A 21,203-nucleotide genomic window follows, 5' to 3' on the forward strand; every position below is an offset into this window, starting at 1 on the left:
CTCGGCCCAGCCCCGCCCGCCGCTCCCCTCCTTCCAGGCGCCGCTGCGGCCGACGTTGCCGGGGACACCCCTCCTCCCCTCCCCCCATGGCCGTGTACCGCGTGTGTGTGACCACCGGCCCCTACCTGATGGCGGGCACCCTGGACAACATCTCTGTCACACTGGTGGGCGCCTGCGGGGAGAGCCCCAAACAGCGGCTGGACAGCCTGGGCAGAGACTTCGCCGCGGGATCCGTGAGTACAGAGGAGGGGACGGAGGGGCGACCTCTGAGGGTCGCGGCCGGCGGGAGTCCTGGAGGAGGGGACGGGTCGTTCCCCTAGGTCGTTGCTCCGACCCTGAGTGGACTCTGACTCTGCCCTCCTCACCATCCTGTCTTTCCGGGGGGTGATACACCTTCACAGGCTGGGCTGTGAAGAAGGGGTCCCGGGCTTGGGGGGGGGTGTCAGGAGAGTTTCACCTGCTCCCTAGCTCCTCCCATAATTGAAGGTGGGCTTTGGGCAAGTGGCTTGCCCTCTCTGAGTCTAGTTTCCTCTTCTCGGGAGCGTATATCTGCATGCCTCCACCAGGCCGGGGGATCCTTTGCTGGGAGCCCCCATGAGGGTGTGGGAGCCTAGGAGTCTGGTGAAATCCAGAACCTTCTCTGCTCGCACCCCATGTCTGTGGCTGCCTCTGCTTGGATGAAGGGGGTGCCTTTCCCCGATCCCTACAAAGGCACCGTGTGGCTTACTTACATGCCAGGACAGGTGGAGGCGAACACGCATCTTGGAAGGTGGAAAGATGCCCCCCAGAGTTCCGAGCCTCTCACCTGCTTGCTTTTCGGTCCCCTCAGGTGCAGAAGTACAAGGTGCGCTGCCCAGCCGAGCTGGGGGAGCTCTTGCTGCTCCGTCTACACAAGGAACGCTATGCTTTCTTCCCCAAGGACTCTTGGTATTGCAGCTTTATTTGTGTCACTGCTCCAGATGGCACTTGCACCCAGTTCCCCTGCTATCAGTGGATTGAGGGCTACTGCACCCTAGAGCTGCGACCAGGAACAGGTGGGCCAGAGGCAGGGGCTGGCCCTTGTCTGTTGGAATTAGGGGTAGGCATGGGGCGCCTGGGTAGCTCAAACCCCGGTTTGTGAGTTCGAGTCCCATGTCTGGCTCTGTGCTCACAGCTCGGAGCCTGGAGCCTGCTTGGGAGGCCGCGTCTCCCTCTCTCTCTGCCCCTCCCCTGATCTTGGCTTTTCTGGCGGGGACGAAGTCTCTGTGGGGGCTGTTAGGACCCCTTCTTGCCTTTGGGGGGCCTTCCGAGGATGCCGAGCTCGAGCTCCTTGAAGCTCTGGAGCCCCAGGTCTCCTGAGCTGTCCGATCCTGAGAGGCAAGGCCAGGGCTGGTGCAGGTGTTAAACTGAGTGTTAGGGATGAGAGGTGATGTTCTAGGTCAAGATAAAGCGAGCGATCTTTACTCACCCTCAGCCCCTAGTGAGTTCTTCGTAGACTCTAAATGCCCACACATCATCATAGCACATCCATCTGCCCATTGTTTCTCCAAACACATCCGCTTATCAGTCATTGGTCAAGTGCATGTTACGTGCACAGTGTGGGGGCTCCACGCTAGACGCTGGGAATACAAAACACAACTACAAGGTAATTTCTGGCCCCAGACAGTCTTGGGAAAGAGATAAGCATACAATTAGGATGATTGTTATAATTTTGGGGTGAGGTTGTCCTGACTCCCTTCTGCTGATGAGTATGTGAAGAAGACGGGGTATCCATGTTGCCGAGAGGGGCTGGGTTCAAAGGTGAGGGGGTTCAGGCAAGCTTTGCTGGAGGAGGTGTTGGGAAAGAAGCTCATGTGATGAGTGATTTTCATTCCCCGCAGCCAAAACTATTTGTCAGGACTCCCTGCCCCTCCTTCTGGATCACAGGCGGCGGGAGCTCCAGGGCCGGCAAGAGTGCTTCCGGTGAGCGCGCCCTATTCGACTTCTTTCGCCATCTTTACTCTCATCCCTCAGCCTTAATCACACTCTTACTAACTCTGACCTCAGATGCGATCAGGACCCTCATTTGAACCTAACCTCAGTCTGAGGTTGAGTCACAACAGCACCAGCAATTTTCAGTGAATCCACAACTCAGCCCACAGATGCCCTTCATGTCACACGTGAGCCTGGTATTGACCAGTCTCAGCCCAGCCTCAGCCTCCCGCCCCCCGAGCCTTCCCCCCGCCCCCCCCCCCGGCCCCCAAACCAGCCACGATCTTAATCTCAACACAAACCCAGCTCCAAACCAGTCTGGACATTCATGTTGTCCCTAAATGCCTCTCTGACCTGAAGTCAGGTGCCTCCAGGGAGAAAATGCCAATTCTTTGTCACCTACCCAGACAGTGGGTGGTTTCTGGGAGTTTTAATTTAAAGTCGCCACCTTTAAAGGCTGAAGTTCATGTTTATCCTAAGTTTGACGTTTGCAGTCTTTCCCTCGAAGCTGGAAGGTCTATGCCCCCGGCTTTCCTGGCATCATAGATGTCAGCAACTTTGAGGAGATGGAGACAGACAAGAAATTTGCCCTGACCAAGATGGCACCTTGTGCGGCCCAAGCGGACAGGTGATGGGGGAAGCCCAGGCTTGGGAGGAAGGCGGAGGGCATGACCCGAAGGTCGGGACGATGGGGCCCCAGCAGCCAGGAAAGATCACAACTAGGGTTTAATCCAGGAGTCAGGGCAGAAGTGTCAGAGGTGACCCCAAGGGGATCACCTGGCAGGGAGGTGGCTTCAGGCCAGAACGGAGGGGACTGGGCAGGAGTCCAGAGCAAGGCGAGGATGGCAGGAGGGACTTAAGGGGGGGGGGAGTGGGCGCAGGTCCGTCACTGGTGTCTGTCCTTCTCCTTCCCCGCCACCCTCCACAGCAGCGGGAACCAGTACCTGCCTGGCTTCCCCATGAAAATTGACTTCCCGTCGCTGCTGCACATGGACCCCAATATTCGCTACTCGGCCACCAAGACGGTCTCCCTGCTCTTCAACGCCATCCCTGCGTGAGGCCACTGCCCCCCCCCCACACACCCTTGCTCACTCTGGCTGTTGCCTCTGCTCTTCCATGCGTATCTCTGTCCCTGTGTCCGCCCCTCTGTCCCCATGTCCCCTCTCTGTCCCTAACTCCCCCTCTGTCCCCATCTCCCTCTTCTCAGTCCCCATCTCCCTCCTCTCAGTCCCCATCTCCCCACTCTCTGTCCCCATGTCCCCCTCCCTGTCTCTGCCCCTGTCTCCCCTCTGTGTCCCCATGTCCCCCTCTCTGTCCCCGTCTCCCTCCTCTCAGTCCCCATCTCCTCCTCTCAGTCCCACTGTCTCCCTCACTGTCCCTGTCTCCTCATCTCTGTCCCCATGTCCCCTCTCTGTCCCCATGTCCCTTCTCTGTCCCCATCTCCCCCTCTCTGTCCCTGTTTCCCCTTCTCTGCCCTCATGTCCTCTTTGTCCCCGTCTCCCCCTCTCTGTCCCCATCTCCCCTCTCTGTCCCCATCTCCCCTCTCTGTCCCCATTTCCCCCTCTCTGTTTCCCCTTCTCTGCCCTCATGTCCCCCTCTCTGTCCCTGTCTCCCCATCTCTGTTCCCCCCTCTCCCCTCTCCATTCTCTCTCTCCCATCACCTCCTGTTTGCTCCTTTGTCATCCCCACTCTCTCCATCCCTCAAATCTAGGAAATGAATGGAGCGCCTCCTGAGTGGAGAGCTCAGTCCCAGGCCCTGTTGGTGGGACCATGTCAGGCGGGCAGGGGGCCAGGCCCTGAGGTTTTAAGGAAGTGAAGTCAGACCATGTCACATTCAGACCCCAGAACCAACACTTTTGAGCTGCGTAACCCTGATCTTCACTTAGCCTCTTAACAGGTTCCTCCTCATGTGTCGGATGACGGGGAATATGCACACCTGCCTCCTAGGGTGTGTGGGAGGGGGGAGCGAGAGAGACCCAGTACCACAGTCTCAGTGGATGGGACCCAGTAGTGGTGTCAGGCCGCACCCACAGCCGCAAGGGGCTCAGTGTCCCCAGCGGGACATCCGCGCAGCAGAGGGGTCGGATGCTCGTCCGTGGGGCTCCTGTGCTGGCCTGTTTCTCTGGGAGGAGGGCTAGTGGGCGGGAGGGCTGAGCAGGGAGCTGAGAAATGCCTGAGGGCGGCTGCAGGTGGCTGGGCCTCGGGCAATGACCTGGGAGAGGCGTGGCAGGCCGGGGACCAGAGTCACCTGAGCTGGCCCCGGGGCAGATGTGTGGGTTTGAGAGGTGAGGAAAGGCCCGAGATCTAGGACAGCCTGTGTGGGGCTTGGAGAAGGGCCCAGGGGCAGAGGGAGCTGGCGGTTGGCAGCCACGGCGGGGGGGTGGGGGGGTGGGGGGGGAGGAGTCAAGGAGAGTAGGGGCTGTGGCCGGGCTCCAGGGTGCCGCCACCACAGGTTGCTCTGGAGAACAGGTGCACCAGGCCCTTGGACAAGGAAGACCTTTTCTTCCTCCTTCATTGCCTCCTCGCTCTCTGCTTTAGCACCGAGCTCTCACCTGCTTCGGGCCCTCTTCAGGGCAGCCCTCCTGGGTGGGTGCTCAGCGGGTACTCAGGAAGTTGTCCCTGGGGCTGTCGCGTCACAGATGCGCCTTTGCCCACATCCCGCAAGGCACCCCAGCACACTCACACGGCCCGCCTTCTCCACTGCGCGGCAAACCCACCTGCTGAGGGTCGAGTTCTCTGCCCTCAGCCTTGAGCCAAGTCCTGGCTCTTGGGGGCCCATAGGATGATGTATAATAAAGGACAGCAGGTGCACACCGGGTTTACGATGTAATGCAGGGAGTGGTGAACGTTGGGGGAAGATGCACACCCACTGTGTGTTCAGGGTTGTCAGGCCGTCCTTCGTGGTGGACAGGGTGGCATGTGGGACATGGCTTATTCCCAGAGGCACATGTGCCCTGGGCAAGGAGGGGAGCAGCTTTCACGCCAAGCATTTTTTAAGTTTACTTTTAATTTTGAGAGAGAGAGAGATCGAGCAGGGGAAGGGCAGAGAGTGAGGGAGACAGAGGATCCAAAGCAGGCTGTGAGCTGTCAGCACAGAGCCGGATGCGGGGCTCGAACCCACGAACCGCAAGACCATGACCTGAGCCGGAGTCGGCCGCCCATCCGACGGAACACCCAGGCGCCCCGAGCATTTGTTTCCGGATTATAAAATAACACATGCTTGCTGTAAAAGCTTCAAGCAGGGCAGGCACCCACAGAGTGAAAAGTGCACGGCCCCCCAGGCTGCCAGGCCTCTGTTTACCAGTCTGAGGTGCAAACCATACGTCCGGTTATGTTTCGCGAGAAGGCCGTGCTCGGTAGGACCGGCTGGTGACAGGCTGCCGAGCCGGCCCTAGCGGCTGGGGCTTTGTCCGGTAGGCAGTCAGGTGCCAGCGAAGATCTGTAACTAGATGGAAACCTGGAGAAAAGCCAAAACACCAACGAAGGTGTGCTATCTGCAACATATAGCCACGTGTGCCACTGCGTGTCTGCATTTGGAGTCACCCCTGTGAAGCCTCGACTGGCCACTAGACTTCTTTTCTCGCGTGCACACTGTTAGGCACCTCTGCTTTGGGCATTGACCTTGTCGGATCCCTCCAGGCCTCTAGGCTGGGGGCACAGTGTCCCTGGCAGCCCCCGGCCCCACTCTCGCTTCCCTTCCCCCTCAGGTCCTTGGGCATGAAGCTCCGGGGGCTGCTGGACCGCAAGGGCTCCTGGAAGAAGCTGGATGACATCCGGAATATCTTCTGGTGTCACAAGACCTTCACGTCAGGTGCGCAGAGCCAGGCAGATGTCTGTCCCCCGCCGTACCCCGTGCTCAGAACCCTCCGCCCCATTCTGGGAAGGGGCCCTCCTCCAGCCGTCGCAGGGAGACTGTGGGGACCCAGGGCGTGGGGCTCCTGGTTTCATGAGTGGCAAGCGTCACAGACTCCCCTTAGGAGCTCACACCGTCTCCCCTTTCCCTGGGAGGGCACAGGAATAAGGGAGTGAGGACAGAGAGACACTCCGCCTGCCTGAGGGTCAAGGGTCATTCAGGGACTCCTGATCCTGATCAGGGGGGCACTGGCCTCTCTTCCCCCACCCCCACCACCAAGAGTTCTGGTCTTTGGGGCCAGGCTGAGATTCAGGTCTCTGCACCGCCACTCGGCTGGGCCAAGTCACTCCGTCTCTTTGGCTCCCAGCGTCCAGAGTGAGATTGATTAATTTCACTCGCCTCGCAGGGCTGCTGGGAGGGAAGCCGAAACCACAGCCAGCAAAGGGCCAGGCACTGGGACGAGCTAGGGAAGTGGCCTCCAGACCAAGCAGCCCCCTCTCTCGCCCCCTAGAGTATGTCACAGAGCACTGGTGTGAGGACCAGTTCTTCGGGTACCAGTACCTGAATGGTGTCAATCCTGTCATGCTCCATTGCGTCTCCAGCCTGCCCAGCAAGCTGCCTGTAACCAATGACATGGTGGCCCCCTCGCTGGGTCCAGACACCTGCCTGCAGACGGAACTAGAGGTGGGTGACTTGTCATTATGGATACAGGACGGGTGTAGAGGTAAGAGTGAGAGGGCTGGGGCTACATCCAGCCTGCAGGCCCCATCCGCTGGGCAGCCCCAGCTTTGAATCGGAGCAAATGGAGGCAAGGGCCAGAGGGGGCTCAGCCATGCCTGCAAGCCCGACACGGGGCCTGGTGCGGTGGTTTGAGCGAGCAGGACACACAGAGGAGCAGGCCCTGCCTGTGTTCTGGGGCTTCCGAGATCCCCAGTGCTGAGAGGCCCAAAGAAAGCTGTGTTAGGTCAGGTGGAAGGCAGTGCAAGTAGATACAAGAGGAATGACATGGAGAAGTGGGAGCCCTGAGGGGCTGGGAGCAGATGATGGGCCAGTGTCTCAGGCAGCCAAGCCCTCGGGCATACTCTAGGAGGCTAGAAAAGCGGCAGTCAATTCTTTTTTTTTTTTTTTTTTAATTTATTTCTGAGAGAGAGAGAGAGAGAGAGAAAGAAGGGGAGGGTCAGAGAGAGAGGGAGACACAGAATCTGCAACAGGCTTCAGGCTCTGAGCTGTCAGCACAGAGCCCGCTGCGGGGCTCGAACCCATGAACCGTGAGATCATGACCTGAGCCGAAGTCTACGCTTAACCTGAGCCACCCAGATGCCCCTGTGGCAATCGATTCTGTGTGTGTGTATTTTGTTGTTGTTGGATACACGGACAGGGTCACTGAGTGGCAAGAGCAGGAAGGACCAGGTATGGGGGTGCCGGGAGAGGTTGCCAGCTTACACAGGTGGGAGGTTGCATAAGGAGGGACTCAGCTGGACCTCATTCCGGACGTGCTGGGAAGGGTTGGGTATCTAACTCTGGACATCAGTGCAAGCGCCAAGAATTACTGAGGCCCGAATTGGGGTGGGAGTGGGCGGAGAACAGAGGGCAGTGGAGCGCCAAGAATTACTGAGGCCCGAATTGGGGTGGGAGTGGGCGGAGAACAGAGGGCAGTGGAGCGCGGGTCAGGGGCCGCTGGGAGCCTCTCTGCGCCTTCCCCAGAGGGGGAACGTCTTCCTAGCGGACTACTGGATCCTGGAGGAGGCCCCCGTCCACTGCCTCAACGGCCGCCAGCAGTACGTGGCCGCCCCGCTCTGCCTGCTGTGGCTCAACCCGCAGGGGGCGCTGGTGCCCTTGGCTATCCAGGTGAGACCTGGGGCGGCTTCGGGGACGGGCTCAGGAGGCACGCCCGCCGTCTTGAGCCTCACCCCCTTAATTATTCTTGGTCGCAGCTCAGCCAGAAACCCGGGCCCGACAGCCCCATCTTTCTGCCCACTGATTCCTACTGGGATTGGCTGCTGGCCAAGACGTGGGTGCGCAACTCGGAATTCCTGGTGCACGAGCACAACACGCACTTTCTGTGCACGCATTTGCTGTGCGAGGCCTTCTCCATGGCCACACTGCGTCAGCTGCCGCTCTGCCATCCTATCTACAAGGTCGGTGCGACCCCCGGGCGGGGCCAGAGGGGGCGGGCCGGCTCGGCCTGCTCCTCTGACCTTCGGCTCCTGCGCCCTCATCCCGCTCGCAGCTCCTGCTTCCCCACACTCGCTACACGCTGCAGGTGAACACCATCGCTCGGGCCACGCTGCTCAACCCCGACGGCCTTGTGGACCAGGTGAGGCTTCCGCCCGCCCCGTCTCTGAAGCCCCGCCCCGATGGCGCTTTGCCCCGCCCACAGGCCTCTACGGCCTCCAATCCTATTCCACGGTTTCTGCCAGACCCTTCCCACAAGCCCCGCCCGCCCACCCACCCGTACCCTACTTGCCCCGCCCACAAGCCTCTAAGGCGTCCAATCCCATTTCACAGCTCTTGCCAGACCCGTCCCATAGGCCACGCCCACGACCGATTTCCCCGCCCACAAACCCTGTCCCCGCCCCTCCCTCCCACCCACGCGCTCCGCCCCCTCAGGCCTGGACTCCTTAGTCATGGGGGTTTGATCCATGGTATTGGACTCCTTGGTTAACAGAATAAGCCCCTCTGCTGAGTCACTAGCCTCCTCTCGCCCCCCAGGCACGGGGGGGGGGTCTGGGCCGACCCCAAGCCCGGCTACCTTGTGTTCTCAGGTCACGTCCGGCGGGAGGCAGGCCCTCCTCTACCTCATAAGCACAGGTCTGGCCCACTTCACCTACACCGATTTCTGCCTTCCGGACAGCCTGCGGGCCCGCGGCGTCCTGACAATCCCCAACTACCACTACCGAGACGACGGCCTGAAGATCTGGGCGGCCATTCAGAGGTGCGGGGTGCGGGCCTGGGACCCTGCAGCCAGTCCGGCCTCCCCAGAGCCTCCCGGCTCAGCCTCGACTCGTGCAGGCGGGGCCCCTTGGTGCTGGGGGTCGTGGGTGTGTTTCAGGCCCCAGCACGGAGCACCCAAGGGTGAGAGTTGGGGTTGGGGTTGGGGTCCTCAGTGAAATGACAGGTAGCTGCGGGGCTGGGGAGGGGCTAGGCTGTGCATGATCGCAGGGGAGGAAGGAAAGGGCACCGTGTCCAGAGAAACCAGGGCAGGAATCAGGGGCGGGATCCCCAGGCTCTGCTCAGTGCACTGCCCACCCACCCCCACCCCCAGCCCACTGTGTGGGAAGGAGGCTCAGAGTACCCCTGACTCAGGAGAGCCCAAACCTGGGCCCTTGGGTCCCTCCTGGACCTGGGGGTCCCCCCTGGACCCCGGGTGGGCTCTCAGTGGACACTGGCTGTCTGGCTCTCCCCAACCTCAGTGGCATTGGGCCTTGGATTTCTGGTCAGCCTTGAGCGCAAGGTCACCTCCATGGCATTTGCATCTCCTTCCTGCAGCTTTGTCTCAGAAATCGTGGGCTACTATTATCCTAGTGACCTATCTGTGCAACAGGACTCGGAGCTGCAGGCCTGGGTCGGCGAGATTTTTGCTCAGGGCTTCCTGGGCCGGGAGAGCTCAGGTAAGCCCTCTCCATCCCCCGACCGCAAGCTCCCAGTGACTCGGTGCCCTCCCTGGCCTCACCTGTTACTTAGTTCTTACTTACGGACCCACCTTTGAAGTACATCCTATGCTTAGGGGGTTTTTTTCCCCTGAGGCTTTCCCCCCACCTTTTAAACAATGAAATTTATTTTTTTAATGTTTATTTATTTTTGAGAGAGAGAGAAAGAGCATGAGCAGGAGAGAGGCAGAGAGAGAGGGCGACACAGAATCTGAGGCAGGCTCCAGGCTCTGAGCTGTTAGCACAGAGCCCAACGCGGGGCTCGAACTCACGAACTCTGAGATCGTGACCTGAGCCGAAGTTGGCACTAACCGACGGCCCGGGCGCCCCACTTTAAATCACATGACATCTGCCGAGGCTGGATTGAAAACTCAAGACTAGCTGTCCTGCAGAATGTGTCACCTTCCAAATTAATCTAATGGCTTCCTCGTGAGGTCATTCATCTCGCTCCTCGACCTACTGTGTATTCTGTCAATGGGAAGTAACATCTAAAGGTTAAATGTTTGGGGCAAGAATATTTCCCAAGTGATGCTTTGTTCTCACTGCGTCACACGGGGAAGCAAATAGTGTCCGGTTATCTCAGTATCAGTGATGCCCAGAGTGATTTCTGGGTTAAGGTGGTGACAGCCAGGTCTCTTCGGGATATTTAAAGGATGGCCTGTCCCCTGCTTTGCAAGCCCACTGTTACCCTGGGCTGGCCTGGTCCTAAAAGCTTCTCCCCTAAAGGCAGGTTTGTTTTGTTTTGTTTCTGTGGAGCTGTTTCCTGTTTAAGACCCGGGATGGGGGGAATCTACTTACTGTTGGTTGGCTCCCCTATCTTACTTTATTATTATTATTTTTAAAGTTTTTAATGTTTATTTTTGAGAGACAGAGAGACAGAGCTCGAGCCGGGGAGGGGCAGAGAGAGAGGGAAACACAGAATCAGAAGCAGGCTCCAGGCTCTGAGCACAGAGCCCGATGCGGGGCTCGAACTTATGAACCGTGAGATCATGACCTGAGCCAAAGTCAGACACTTAACTGACTGAGCCACCCAGGTGCCCCTATCATTATTATAATTTTTAAATGTTTATTCATTTTGAGAAAGAGGGAGAGCACAGGCTGGGAGAGGGGCAGGGGGACAGAGAGAGAGAGAGAGAGAGAGAGAGAGAGAGAATCCAAAGCAGCCTCCACGTTGTCAGCACAGAGCCCGATGCGAGGCGCAAACTCACAAACTGTGGGATCATAACCTGAGCTGAAATCAAGAGTCAGAGGCCTAACCGACTGAGCCACCCAGGCGCCCCTCTCCTATCTTACACTATGAAACTTGTCTCTGACCTAATACATCAGAACATTCTTCACCTTGACACACGTCTTTTCCAACAGTGCAGCCTTCTCGTAGTTCCTGTTTTAAGGTAAGACACACTCACTAATCAGCTCAGCCAGGATGACTTTTGCTTCCATGTTTCAAGGGGAACAAATAAACTATAGGAGCGACAGAAAAATTCCCACAGCTCGTTTGACCTCCCTCCCTCTTCATCTCAGCCCTCAGGGTTAGACTGTCAGCCACAAAGAGAACCTTTGGAAAATTCCCACACGCCCCCCGTCAGGTGCCTGGTCCTTCCTCCGACCCCCTCTGCCTCGCTCTCTCTTGACTGTGAGCCTTGACGCCATCTTTGACCCACTGTCACCACCCAGTCTCTGCATTATAGCAGCTGCCACTCTACAGGCCTCACCTTCCTCAGCCCCTTGCTGCTTGCCCTGAGGGGCCACCGCCCCGGTAATCCTCTGAAATTCTGCCCAGAAACCGCCTGGCCTGGAACATTCCTTCCCACCCTGCCTTTGTACCATCTTAGGCATTCACTACACTCAACCAATAATTACGGGGCTCTTCATATTAAGTATTGTTCTAGGTGCTGGGGTTTGGCGCTGAACGTGACAGACAAAAATCCTGACCTTCATGGAGCTTAACATCCTTGTGGGGAGACTCTGATGATAAAGAAACACATATGTTTGGTGGTTGGTTATGAGCACCCAGAAAAATGAAAGAGCATATTGAGGAAGGGGAGTGGGTTCAGATAGGTGGTCAGGGAAGCTCTCTCTGGAGGAGGCGATGTTTGACTAGAGACCTGAAGGAAGTGAGGGAGAGAGTTTGGTGGATAACTGGCCTAAGACTCTACAGGCAGAGGTAGAGCAAGTGCAAAGGTCCTGGGGTGGACATGTGCCGGTAGGCTTACGGAATATCAGGAAGGCCTACATGGCTGAGTAGAGAAGGTGAGAGAACAGAAGGGAAGGAAATGAAGTCCAAGAAGAAATGAGAGCCCGATCGAGTAGGGCACTGGTAAGGTGAGGGGGGTGGGGGCCCATAGCGGGTTTTAGCAAGGAGTGACATGATCAGACTTACAATTCTAAAGGGCCAGGCGCTCTGGCTGTCACGTGAAGAACGGCAGTCAGGGGCAAGGTTGGAACCAGGCGGGTTCATGCAGGAGGGATGCGGTGGAGCCCGACGGTGGTGACACCAGATCGGCCCCTGGAAGTACCGGCTGATCTGAGCGATCCGAGAGAAACAGAAAGGAGGGCCCAGATGTTGGCCTGAGCAACCGTACGAAGATGCCAGAATGAGACCGCCGTGGGAGGGCCGGGCTTGGGGCACCGTGGGGGAGGGAGTCAAGCATCAGGTTTTGCAGAGGTTGTCCGGGAGGCCTCGAGGCTGCCCAAGTCAGGCCATCAGGTAGCGGCTGCCGACGTATGGCCATGGCCGTGCCTAGAGTCGGGATCCAGGTGGAGCTGGCGATGTGAACTTGGAAGTCGCCGGCCAGTGGGAAGCAGCTAGAGCCATGGATTTGGACGAGATCAGTGATGTACAGGGAAAGAGGACCTCAGTCTGAGCCACATAATGCCTTCCTCTGTCATCTTTTTTTCCGTTCAAAGCTCACCCACCTGGGGCGCCTGGGTGAGTCAGTTAAGCGTCAGACTTCGGCTCAGGTCATGATCTCACGGTTCACGGGTTCGAGCCCCGCGTCGGGCTCTGTGCTGACAGCTCGGAGCCTGGAGCCTGTTTCAGATTCTGTGTCTCCCTCTCTCTCTCTGACCCTCCCCTGCTCATGCTGTCTCTCTCTCTCTCAGAAATAAGTAAAACATTTAAAAAATTAAAAAAAAAAGCTCACCCACTCTTCAACTCAGGGAGTCCCCTTCTCTTCCCACAGGAAAGTCTCCCCTGAGTGCTTTGACCTCAGTGCCTGTTTCTTTCCTCAAAGAGCCAAACCCTGGCTTTGGAGCCCCCCCTCCCCCCACCCTACCTCTGCTTCTGTCACCGTGAGCTTATGAGTGACACTCTGGTCATCTGTCTCTGTCACTAAGCCCCACGGTGGGTGATCCGCTACTGGGTGCTTGGACAAATCTTGATGAACTGGGGAGAATTCGAACCTTAAGTGCTGTCGGGGGCTGCGGATATCGAGGGCTCCTTGGCAATCAAGGAGCAGAGGCCCCTGGACTGTCAGCTTGGACTTGGCTTCTCCGTCGTGAGCTGTGCTGGCCGGGCGTTTTCTGGTCTGATCCCAGCACCCAGCTCGTATGCAGACCTCCTTCAGAGCCCGCGTGACCATCCCTCACCTCAGTCCAACCCTAATCGTAGTCAGAAGCCAGCGGTGGCCAAATGCTCAGCGCTCGCGTCCTCACTCGCCCCTTGTGGTGGGCCCCCAGCTCCCGAGCCGCCCCGGGGAGGCCCACGCCCTCCCTCGACACCCTGTCCCCTTCCTCCCATGCCCAGGCTTCCCACGCAGGCTGTGCACTCCAGGAGAGCTGGTGAAGTTCCTCACTGCCATCATCTTCAACTGCTCCGCCCAGCATGCCGCGGTCAACAGCGGGCAGGTGAGGCTGCGGGGGGCAGGCCTGGGGGGGGGGCGCTGGGCTACGCGAGGTTGGGCTCAGCGGTGGACGTGAGGTCAGAGTTGGGGTTGGGAGCGTGGGCGTGTCAGGGTTGGGGTGGGTTTACGACTGGGGCTGAGGTTGGTGGCGAGAGGGTGGAGTGAAGGGCTGGTGTTGGATGACGACTAGGGTGGAGCGGGTCCAAGGTTGTGGTGCTGGCTCCCCGGCCGGCGCTGTGTAGGAAGTAGAACTTAGGCCCCGTCGTGGCGGGGACGCGGCCGGGTAGAGTATCAGCTCGCTCTGGGTGGCCTGCAAGCCCAAGGCCCTTTGCTGGGGTCACCTCCTCTCTGGGTTCTGCTCCGTCCTTGGTGATTCACTCCACCCGGTGCTAGAACATCGGGTGGGGAGTGACCAGGGGTGAGCCTCCTACCCCACTTCTGGAACTTTCTACCCTATACTCCTCCCTCTCTTCCCTTTCCACCATATCCTCATTTCCCAACTGCGGGAACTGGGGTGGTAGAGCCAGGGTCAGGGATGATGAAGGAGCCGGTTCCCCGCTCTGGCCAGCTGCCTCATCTGGGGTGGGGTCCCTACAGCATGACTTTGGGGCCTGGATGCCCAATACCCCGTCGTCCATGAGGCAGCCCCCACCCCAGACCAAGGGGACCGCCACCCTGAAGAGTTACCTAGACACCCTTCCAGAAGTGAACGTCACCTGTAACAACCTTCTCCTCTTCTGGTTGGTCAGCCAGGAGCCCAAGGACCAGGTGTGTATAGAAGGTGGGGTGGGGTGGGGTGGGGGTGGGGGCTTACAGGGCCTGGGCAGTGCCAGTGGTTTCCAGGGGGGATTGGGGACCGGGTGCTGCCGTTTATGTCCACTGCTGAGCCGTTTTGGGTCCCTCAGTTTCTCTAGGAAATGATATTTGGTCCCCAAAGACATACAATGAAGCAAATACCAGCTTCGTGGTTAGAGCACAACATCCATTGAATTTGCCAGCTTACCAATCCATCCACCCATCTGTTCAGCTGTCTGACCATTTATCCATCCATGCATCCATCTCTTCATCCATGCATCCATCCACCATCCATCCATTCACCCATCCATCCACCCATCCATTTATTCATCCATCCACCCTTCTGTTCATCCATCCACCCATCTGTCCATCCATCCATCCGTCCATCCATCCACCATCCATCTACCCATCCATTTATTCATCCATCCACCCTTCTGTTCATCCATCCACCCATCTGTCCATCCATCCATCTGTCCATCCATCCACCATCCATCTACCCATCCATTTATTCATCCATCCACCCTTCTGTTCATCCATCCACCCATCTGTCCATCGATCGATCCATCCATCCATCCACCATCCATCCATCTACCCATCCATCTACCCGTCTATTCATCCATCCATCCATCCGTCTATCCACCCATCTGCTTATCCATCCATCCATCATTCATTCATTAACTGCTCATCCATTCATCTGAACACTGAACACACATTATTTTGGATACCTCCCATATCTCAACATGACACTGGGGACCAGGCGTAGGGAGTTGAGTGAGACCTTCCCGCCTTCAAAAATCCTATGGCCTTGTTGAAGAGATACACAGGGAAGCGCAAAAGAGCACAACAGCATCGTAGGAATCATTTATGTACGGACATGTACTTCTTCTAAAGCATTTGCAACATGTCAGATGTTGGTGGGCAGATCCGAACCCTATCCTCATGAGCTTAGTCTCGTGGTAGGGGTGACAATGGGGACTTGTGGAACCTGACCGAGTCTGGGTGAACCCGGGAAGGCTTCTTGGAGGAAGTGACATCGAAGCTGAAACTTGCAGGACAAGTCGGAGCTTGACAGGCAAAGGAAGGGCAGGTTTAGTTGCTAAGCAGGAGGAAGGGCACAACCAAGTGAAAAGACGTGAAGGTCAGTCCGTTGGTGTGTTGGTGCGATTGCACATGGTTCGGTGCGGGCACAGTGTTCATTCAGAGGAGGGTGGGGAAGCCACCGAAGACCATTAAGCCTGAGATGACACAGCTGAATTTGTGTTTCAGCACGAGTGCCTTCCTGGCCGTGTGGATGGCTGGGAGGGGCCGTGTTGGAGGCAGGAGCCTGGCGTGGCCTGGGGAACAGCCCTTTGATCACCAGTTGCCATCATTTCTGTTCACACGCTGGGGCACTGGCCCTGCCTCTGCCTCTTGGTCTTGCTCACGTCTCGGGAATCTCCTCATTTCTTGTGCTTGGCTCCCCTGTGTGTTATCTCCCTGACGAGCGTTAATTACCACTTGGTAGCCCGGGGACGCCAGGGTCGGTCCCTGGGTCCTGCTCCTTTCTGGTCCCATTTCCCAAGGACTTGGAGACATTCATCTTTGTCGTTATGAAGGGAAAACTCTGGGGTTTTTTGTTCTACTCACACAATACTCTGTTACTCTTCTCAGTCCTCTCACTCAGTACTTCTGGCCACTAAATGTATGTGGGGTGTTCCCACGCCACACGATTCTCCCACACCAGCTGGGTGTCAGGTAATTTCAGTGTTTCATTTTTTTATTTTTGAGAGAGAGACAGAGTATGAGTGGGAGAGGGGCAGAGAGAGAGAGGGAGACACAGAATCCGAAGCAGGCTCCAGGCTCTGAGCTGTCAGCACAGAGCCTGACGTGGGGCTCGAACCCACGAACCGTGAGATCATGACCTGAGCCAAACGCTCAACTGACTGAGCCACCCAGGTACCCCTGGGTATCAGATAATTTAACTCGGTTCTGACACCCTACTTGCAGATAGTCAGATTCCATAGGTTTGGCCTCAGTCCCCCAAGACTGCCTTCCCCTCTTTCTGATGCCAGCCTCAAGTCCAAGCTGTCCCCTGCAGATGATGAGGGTAGAAGGTTCCCTCCTATAAGCCAGTGGGGAGTCTAACCTTGAAAATGATAACAGCATCAGCAGCTATTGCTTCTCAGGGATCCATCATATCCCAGTCACTAAATCAGATCCCTTATATACACTATTGTAAATCACAAAGTAAGTAAGGGGCTGTATTCAAAATGCCTAATACAGCGCCTGGTGTCTTAAGTGTTCAGTAAGTGGTAGTTGCATTTTAAAAAGAATTTTAAAAAGCTTTTAAGTAATCTCTACACCCAACGTGGGTCTCAAACTCACAAACACGAGATCAAGAGCTGTGCGTTCGGCCGACGGAGCCAGCCAGGTGCCCCAAATGGTAGTTGCATTTGACAGGAGAGAAAACTGAGTTTCAGAGATGTGAAGCAAGTAGCCCAAGGTCACAGAGTAAGTAGGCTTTGAACCAAGCCTGTCATTTTCTGTCCTGCTTTTTTGGACTGCTTCACTATAGCTTTAGAAATTAGATGTCAATCTGGGGCGCCTGGGTGGCTTAGTCGGTTAAGCGTCCGACTTTCGCTTAGGTCATGATCTCGCGGTTCGTGGGTTCAAGCCCCGCGTCGGGCTCTGTGCTGACTGACAGCTCAGAGCCTGGAGCCTGTTTCAGAGTCTGTATCTCCCTCTCTCTCTGACCCTCCCCTGCTCATACTGTCTCTCTCTCCTAGAAATAAGTAAAAATATTAAAAAAAAAAAAAAAGAAATTAGATGTCAATCTGGTAGGTAAGACATATAAGTGAGGGGCACCTGGGTGGCTCAGTCGGTTAAGCATCTGACTTTGGCTCAGGTCATGATCTCATGGTTCATGGGTTCGAGCCCCGAGTCGGGCTCTGTGCTGACAGCTCAGAGCTTGGAGCCTGTTTCAGATTCTGTGTCTCCCTCTCTCTCTGACCCTTTTCTGCTCATGCTCTCTCTCTCTCTATTTCTCAGAAATAAATAAAAAACATTAAAAAAAAGACACGTAAGTTAGCCTTTGAAAAGACTAATATAATAAAGAGACCAGGGACAAGTCCGAATCCAGAGAAATAAGAGAGCATAGATTACAACATTAGGAATGGAAAGGCATACAGCCCCAAATTGAGAAAATTGAACAAACGAACAGGACATGCTACTTGCAGTTTTACGCAAACTCATTTGAAAGAGAGGATTTTCTAGGACAACGATAAAGAAAACACCAGAAGAGGTGAAAACCATACACATACACAGAAAAGGCGTAAAAGATCGGATCCCACTCCTTTCAAAGGGAGATTCTGCTAAACCTTCAAGGACAAGTTATTCCTAAATCATTCAAACTGCTTGGAAGTATAGAAAAGAAAGTAGAAGCTTCCCAAATCATTTTACTGGGAACCTTGATGCCAGTACCCCCAAGGTGGTGCCATTAAGAGGGAAGTGTAGCGGGGTGTCTGGGGGGCTCAGTCGGTTACGTGTCCGGCTTTGGCTCAGGTCATGATCTCACGGTTCATGAGTTTGAGCCTCATGTCAGGCTCTGTGCTGACAGCTTAGAGCCTGGAGCCTGCTTTGGATTGTGTCTCCCTCTCTCTCAGCTCTTGCCCTGCTCTCTCTCTCTCTCAAATAAGTAAACTGTAAGAAATAAAAAAAAAAAAGGGCAGTGGATTTCAAGGAGAAAGTTCCAGCCTCAGATCCACGCTTCCCGCCTATGTGGCCCTGAATATGTAATCGGGCCTCTCTAAGCCTCAGTTTCTTCATCTGTAAGGTGAGAATAATAAGAGCACAGTCTTACAGGATTGCAGTGCCATCCTCACAGCCCATGTCAAGTGCTTGCAACATGTTAACTCTAATTAAGAAAATAAAATTATAAACTTGCTCCAGTCAGCTGCAACAATCTTGAAAATATGTCAGCAGCCAATGCAGGCCAAATAGTAAAACAAATCATATACCATGAGGAAGTCTAGCTTATTCTGGAAATGAAATGTCGATTCAACCTTATGCAATCTAGCGATGTGATTTATTACATCAGTAAAGCAACACCCTATATAATCATCTCGATATATGGAAGAAGCATTTGATAAGCGTGAATAGTCATTGCTAATAAAAACTCAGTGTAAGGAAACTCCCAAGCTGAGTTTTCAGAAAAAGTATGTTTCAGAGGGGGCACCTGGGTGGCTCAGTCGTCAGTTAAGCATCTGACTCTTGGTTTCAGTTCAGGTCATGATCTCACGGTTCGTGAGTCCAAGCCCTGCATCGGGCTCTGTGCTGATGGCTCGTAGCCTGCTTGGGATCCTGTCTCTCTCCCTCTGTCTCTCTGCCCCTCCCCTGCTTGCACTCGATCTCTCTCCCTCTCAAAATAAATACAATAAACATTAAAAAAAGTATATTTCAGGAAACACTGCATTTATGGTAAAGCAGCGGAGGCCTCCATGTAAAGTCAGGCACGACAAAGTAATGTGCGTCATGATCAATGTCCTGGGGTGCTCGGGTGAAGGGTCCAGTCAGGGCAGTAAAACCAGACCAAGAATTTTTTTTAATGTTTTACTTATTTCTGAGAGAGAGAGACAGCATGAGCAGGGTAGGGTTGGAGAGAGAGGGAGACACAGAATCTGAAGCAGGCTCCAGGCTCTGAGCTGACAGAGCCTGACGCAGGGCTCGAACCCACAGACCTTGAGATCATGACCTGAGCCAAAGTCGGACGCTTAACCGACTAAGCCACCCAGGCGCCCCAAGACCAAGAATTTTTAAACATCAGGGTTATTGGCCACAGTTGGTTGTATGAAGGTTCTATTGGACGGGGAAGGGGGGGCTCAGGCTGGTTGGGGGCGGGGCCCTGGGGAACCCAGGAACCTGGGGGTGGGGGTGAGCGGGCTGTGTGGTCTGATCCCTGTCACAGATGACACTCACTGTGGTTCATTGCGATGTATCCCGCTGGCTGTTGGCCACGCCGTAAAGCGTGACAGGGTGTGGAGGTGGCGTGGGGATGGCTGGCGGGGCGCCTCAGAACAGATTATCTTCAGGAGCTGAATTTTGACTTGAACCAGGTGAGGTGACAGGTGTATTCTTGGCCATATACGCAGGGGCGTGCTTATGTGGGTCTCCTAACATGTTAACATGCGGTGCTGATTTGTGCCAAGAACCCGGTCGTGCTCTTTTAGTTCACAGAGCAGGGGGCCAGGCACTGGAAGGGCCCTTTATTTTATTATTTTATAAATTTTTTAATGTTCATTTATTTTTGAGAGAGACAGAGACAGAGCACGAGCAGGGAAGGGCAGAGAGAGAGGGAGACACAGAAGCCGAAGCAGGCTCCAGGCTCCGAGCTGTCAGCACAGAGCCCACTGCGGGGCTTGAACCCCGTGAGATCATCACTTGAGCCGAAGTGGGAGGCTTAACCGACTGAGACCCCCAGGCGCCCCCGGAAGGGACCTTTAAAGATGTTCTGGTCCATCCATCCGCTTGCAGGTGCAGAAATGGTCTCCGAGTCACAGTGACAGGCAGAGGGTTACCAGCAGAGGGAGCACTAACCTCAGGCTCCCCCTCTCCCGGGTCCCACGCTCCCTGGGTGTTGGGGGTGCGGGTGCGGGTGGGGGAGGGGGAGGGGGCTCCTGCAGGTTGTCTGGAGAGGTGGCCTGAAGGGATTGCACGGGCAGCCGCCGTGGCCGGGCCACGCCCTTAGAAGCCACCCTGACTATATAGTGGCACATCCTTCACCCCTCCGGGTCCCCTCCTGACCGCCACCCCGACTTTCTCCCAGCGGCCCCTGGGCACCTACCCGGATCAGCACTTCACTGAGGAGGCCCCCCGGCGGAGCATCGCCGCCTTCCAGAGCCGCCTGGCCCAGATCTCGCGGGAGGTCCGCGAGCGGAACCAGGGCCTGGCGCTGCCGTACCCTTACCTGGACCCCCCCGTCGTGGAGAACAGCGTCTCCATTTAACCCTCCTGCTGCCCCTGGAGAAGACAGGCTCAAGCCTGAGGATGCGCGGCCGGCGGCCGGGACGAGGAGCCGCTGGCTGAGGTCAAACACACAAGAGGCCCTTCGAGAAGGGGGAGCCCCTGTCACCCTTTGGTCCCCTTGGGGCAGCCTCTTCCCTCTCCTGTGAAAACCTACCTCCTCCCACGGGGAACCCCACGGGGACACTGAGCTCTCCCCTCCCCCAGCCCCCTCTCACCTTGACTCTTTGTTTCCGCTCTCTTCCATTCCTAAGGCCAACCTATCTAACGTCCCTCTCCGGAAAAGCCTGGAAAGCGGGCAAGAAAGGATGAGTGTCCTGGGTCTGCCACGTGGTCCCCTTTGACGTCAGCATCTTTAAGGGGAGGGTTAGAATTAGGCCCAGCCTGGGGCGCCTGGGTGGCTCGGTCACTTAAGCTTCGGACTCTTGATTTTGGCTCAAGTCATGATCTCACGGTGCGTGAGTTCGAGCCCCGCAGTGCGCTCTGTGCTGGGAGACCAGAACGTGCTTGGGGTTCTCTCTCTCCCTCTTTCTCTGCACCCCCATCAAAATAAGTAAACATAGAAAAAAAGAATTAGACCCAACCCCTAGCTGTTCAGGGCTCGCTCCCTGCCCTGGGAAGGCGGTGTGGTGTCCCTCCCCAGCTCTTGTCTGCACCTCACTCTCCCACCTTCCTTCCTTTGTTTTCTGTCCTCGAGACCAGTGAATTCAATAAATCCCAACAGATTCGGCTCCCATTTCATTGTGGTTTTGGCGCGTGTGCGTGCAAGGGGCTGGGGCCGCAGGGGGCTGGAGAAGGGAGGGGCAGCAGTGAGCCCCTGGTCATCTGTTCTGGGGACAGGGAGCCCCCCAGCTCAACCCAGCGCCTAGCCAGGCCCCACATCCCTGCCGTGGCCTCCCAGAGCGTGTCATCCCTCAGGAGGCCGAGGGATATCCAGACTCAAAGGGCTGATAGGAAAAAAGTAGGTATTTTGCAAAGCCTACGAAGCCAGCTTCTGGGTGTGCCCCTGGGGTCAGGTCGCCCTTCTGGACACAGGGAAGACTCGGTCCCCAGCCCTCTGCAGTGGGTGGAGTCACGATGAGTTCCAAGCGGCAGGGGGGAGGCGGGTCACCTCCC

General features: G+C 56.3%; 1 protein-coding gene across 2 annotated transcripts; it reads left to right on the forward strand.

The window, feature by feature from the left end:
* The first annotated feature begins 86 nt into the window (after positions 1-86).
* ALOXE3 (arachidonate lipoxygenase 3) lies at positions 87-20,070 on the forward strand. Of its 2 annotated transcripts, none has more exons than XM_039231562.1 (15): positions 87-233; positions 830-1,034; positions 1,860-1,941; positions 2,459-2,578; positions 2,879-3,004; positions 5,658-5,761; positions 6,315-6,487; positions 7,508-7,651; positions 7,738-7,941; positions 8,034-8,120; positions 8,569-8,738; positions 9,293-9,414; positions 13,199-13,299; positions 13,893-14,063; positions 19,891-20,070. In XM_039231562.1, the coding sequence occupies exons 1-15, from the start codon at positions 87-89 to the stop codon at positions 20,068-20,070; spliced, it is 2,136 nt and encodes a 711-aa protein (XP_039087493.1). The 2 variants fall into 2 exon arrangements, with proteins under 2 accessions (XP_039087493.1, XP_039087494.1); XM_039231563.1 differs by having other exon boundaries at positions 2,882-3,004.
* The last annotated feature ends 1,133 nt before the right edge of the window (positions 20,071-21,203 follow it).

The sequence above is a fragment of the Hyaena hyaena genome, unplaced genomic scaffold (genome assembly GCF_003009895.1).
Source record: "Hyaena hyaena isolate Hyena2069 unplaced genomic scaffold, ASM300989v1 scaffold_58, whole genome shotgun sequence".
In the NCBI taxonomy this organism is placed as follows: domain Eukaryota; kingdom Metazoa; phylum Chordata; class Mammalia; order Carnivora; family Hyaenidae; genus Hyaena; species Hyaena hyaena.

Coding starts and splice junctions, on each gene's coding strand:
- ALOXE3 (XM_039231562.1), top strand. CDS start 87: ATGGCCGTGTACCGCGTGTGTGTGACCACCGGCCCCTACCTGATGGCG. Junction 6,488..7,507: donor GCCTGCAGACGGAACTAGAG/GTGGGTGACTTG, acceptor CGCCTTCCCCAG/AGGGGGAACGTCTTCCTAGC. Junction 8,739..9,292: donor ATCTGGGCGGCCATTCAGAG/GTGCGGGGTGCG, acceptor TCCTTCCTGCAG/CTTTGTCTCAGAAATCGTGG.